The sequence below is a fragment of the Gavialis gangeticus genome, unplaced genomic scaffold (assembly GCF_001723915.1).
Source record: "Gavialis gangeticus isolate Ggan-Ray unplaced genomic scaffold, GavGan_comp1, whole genome shotgun sequence".
Taxonomy (NCBI): Eukaryota; Metazoa; Chordata; order Crocodylia; family Gavialidae; genus Gavialis; species Gavialis gangeticus.
Genome location: NW_017729031.1, coordinates 117,045,124 through 117,047,962, shown reverse-complemented (window position 1 = coordinate 117,047,962; position 2,839 = coordinate 117,045,124). Strand labels below are relative to the sequence as shown.

The 2,839-nt window shown below is 42.2% G+C and overlaps 1 protein-coding gene across 1 annotated transcript in view; it reads left to right on the top strand.

Annotated features, from left to right (window-relative positions):
• Window positions 1-2,839, top strand: part of DHX8 (DEAH-box helicase 8) — a 37,701-nt gene that overhangs the window by 21,480 nt on the left and 13,382 nt on the right. The window contains exons 18-20 of the mRNA XM_019523641.1: window positions 621-776; window positions 1,607-1,744; window positions 2,432-2,560. Coding sequence (XP_019379186.1) covers window positions 621-776; window positions 1,607-1,744; window positions 2,432-2,560 — 423 coding nt within the window. The remainder of the gene's footprint in view (window positions 1-620; window positions 777-1,606; window positions 1,745-2,431; window positions 2,561-2,839) is intronic.

The following is a 2,839-nucleotide window of genomic DNA, read 5'->3' as shown; positions in this document are numbered from 1 at the left end:
CCCCCCCCCCCCCCCCCATAGACTTACCTGCTGGTTGTGTGGGGCCCAGTAGATCTTGGGTTGCTTTTAAATGCCAAAGGTGATCTACTTAAAAAGGTTGGACACTACTGAAATAGAATGTTCTCAGTGGTGGCAGATGACAGAACAAGGAGCAATGGTTTCAAGTTGCAGCAAGGGAAGTTTTAGTTGGATATTAGGAAAAACTTTCTCACTAGAAGGGTGGCGAAGTACTGGAAAGGGTTACCTAGAGAGATGATGGAATCTTCATCCTCGGAGGTTTTTAAGGCCCAGCTTGGCAAAGCCCTGGCTACAATGATGTAGTTGGGGATTATCCTGCTTTGAATAGGGGGTTGGACTAGATGATCTCTTGATGTCCCTTCCAGCCCCAATTTTCTATGATTCTTAAGTATTTGCAAACCCTTCCAGCTTTGTCATATACAGATTTAATTTAGAAATTTGCCAATATCTCTGCATTCAGGTGAGTAGAACTGGAAATAAACACGTTTCGTTCCTCCTCTACTTAATTTAGTAGATTCAGTCTCTGCTCTAGATAATGTTTACCTGTCCTTGCAACTCATTTCTTCTTACTGAGCTATGTTGTTACCTCTTAAATCTCCCAGGCCCAAGCAAAGCAACGAGCAGGAAGAGCTGGGAGAACAGGGCCAGGAAAATGTTACAGACTTTACACGGAGCGTGCTTATCGAGATGAAATGTTGACCACCAACGTGCCTGAAATCCAGAGAACTAACTTGGCCAGTACAGTGCTCTCTCTTAAGGTAGCAGTTGTTGTCTTGTCATTTCACTGATATAAAGTCAACCTGAACATAAAGCTTTTAGTAACTTAATCTCTGCTTTATGAGCCTTATTAAATATTGTTAATAAATTCACTCCCTTTTAGTATATGCAAGTGGATGGGAAGAAAGACTGTGACATTGGCAAAGCTACAGCTTGCTCTGAGGTTCTTCCTCCTCAAGAAATCTAACTTAGACTCATACTGGATATAATAGATCTCAGGTTCCAAAACTTAAAAAATTGGAAAAACCTGATTTGTTTGAAATTGTAGAAATGCAAGCTGCTAGAAGTCATAGCAGCATGGAGAAATATTTGAACTAGTAAACCAAGCCTTTTAATAAAATACAGTAGCATTTCTTAGGCACTGCTTCACAGCATTAACACAATCTCTGTTTGGGTATGTCTTATTCAAAGGTATGTACCTTCTAGATCCCAGACATTTTGGAGCAGCAGAAAAGACCATATGGTCTGTGAGCTGCAATTATTTCGGTGTCTGACCAAGAGGCAAAAGTAATAGATGGCAAGCAAACAACTACCAGGTTGCCAAACCCATCTACCTGGACTGGTTCTGGATTGTTTGCTACTTATATTTACCAGAACTTTACGCTGAGGGATGGAATGACTAACTTGCCCGTTGTGCATGTGTAGTTACATTGGAGATAAAGGCAAGACTCTTGGGCAAGAGCTCCTTGGTTACCCCCTTTGACTTTGGTTTTGGCTCTTGAAACATGTTTTGACACTCTTATATCTGTGTATACCAAACCTAGTTTCCTTTTTCTTTTCTTGTCCCTCTTAACCTCATGCTTTCTTTCAGGCTATGGGGATCAATGATCTGCTCTCCTTTGACTTTATGGATGCTCCCCCAATGGAAACCTTAATCACCGCCATGGAACAGCTATATACCTTGGGAGCTCTGGACGATGAGGGACTACTCACTCGACTTGGGCGCAGAGTATGTTAAATCTTAAGCCATCTTGGCTGGAACTGTCCATTGAGAGGCCTGGCCCTGTCACTTCTCAAATCTTTTTGTTTCTCCCTACCATGATCTGGTAATTTGTAAGTGGGTCCATACCCATATTTCTGTCTAGCAATCAGTTTTTACTGCAAAGTAGTAATAAGTAATGTATCTTCTGCCTCCTAGGGGGCAGGTGCCCTTTTCTATTATAAATTAATTTAATTTTATCAGGGTGTGTACTCATACCCCGACTGCATTTGGTACTGCACAGTCCCAATGGCACATGGTTGTTTTTAGATGCAGCATCGCCGTAGCATTGAGCTACAGCGACATAGCGTTGGTGTCACGGTTTGTGCTCACTGACTTTGTTGACATAACAACAAATTACGTTGCTGTAGCTTGTCACTGTGATGACATAGTGTTTCATGTCAGCTACTAGAAGTCTCCTGTAGGGTTTGGGCTATACTTGTGCTGGTGTATATGGCCAGGGCCATATACTCTGTGGGAAGTAAAGGGTATTGTCATGCTAGGGAAACACTGAAGGGCTAGTCTTTTCCCATTAAGCTTTAGTTAGAATCTCAGAAAATAGGCCAGACTTATCTCAATCTAAGACTGTGAGGCCTGTCTGAGCCTTTCTGTGTTGCCACTGAAGAGAGATTTTTTTTTTTTATTTTATTTCTGCAGATGGCAGAGTTTCCTTTGGAGCCAATGTTATGCAAGATGTTGATCATGTCTGTACATTTGGGCTGCAGTGAGGAAATGTTAACTATAGTCTCTATGCTGTCTGTACAGAATGTGTTCTACAGACCAAAGGTAAGGAATTCAGGTGTATATTATGTGTAACGGCAAGGCCTCGGTGCATAGTAGGAAATAGTAGTCTAGTTGTCATACTTGTAGAATGCATCAGAGGAAATGGGAGGCGCATATTCCCTCAGACAAGACCATAATTAAAGGGTTCATTGGGTCACATAGTGTACAGACAGAAGTGTAGCTTCCTGCTGTAACTGAGGACACTGCAGGAAGTGTTCTGAGTTACAGCGATCCCCTGGAACAGACAGAAGTTCACTGGTTTACCCTAGCAACACCCCCTTC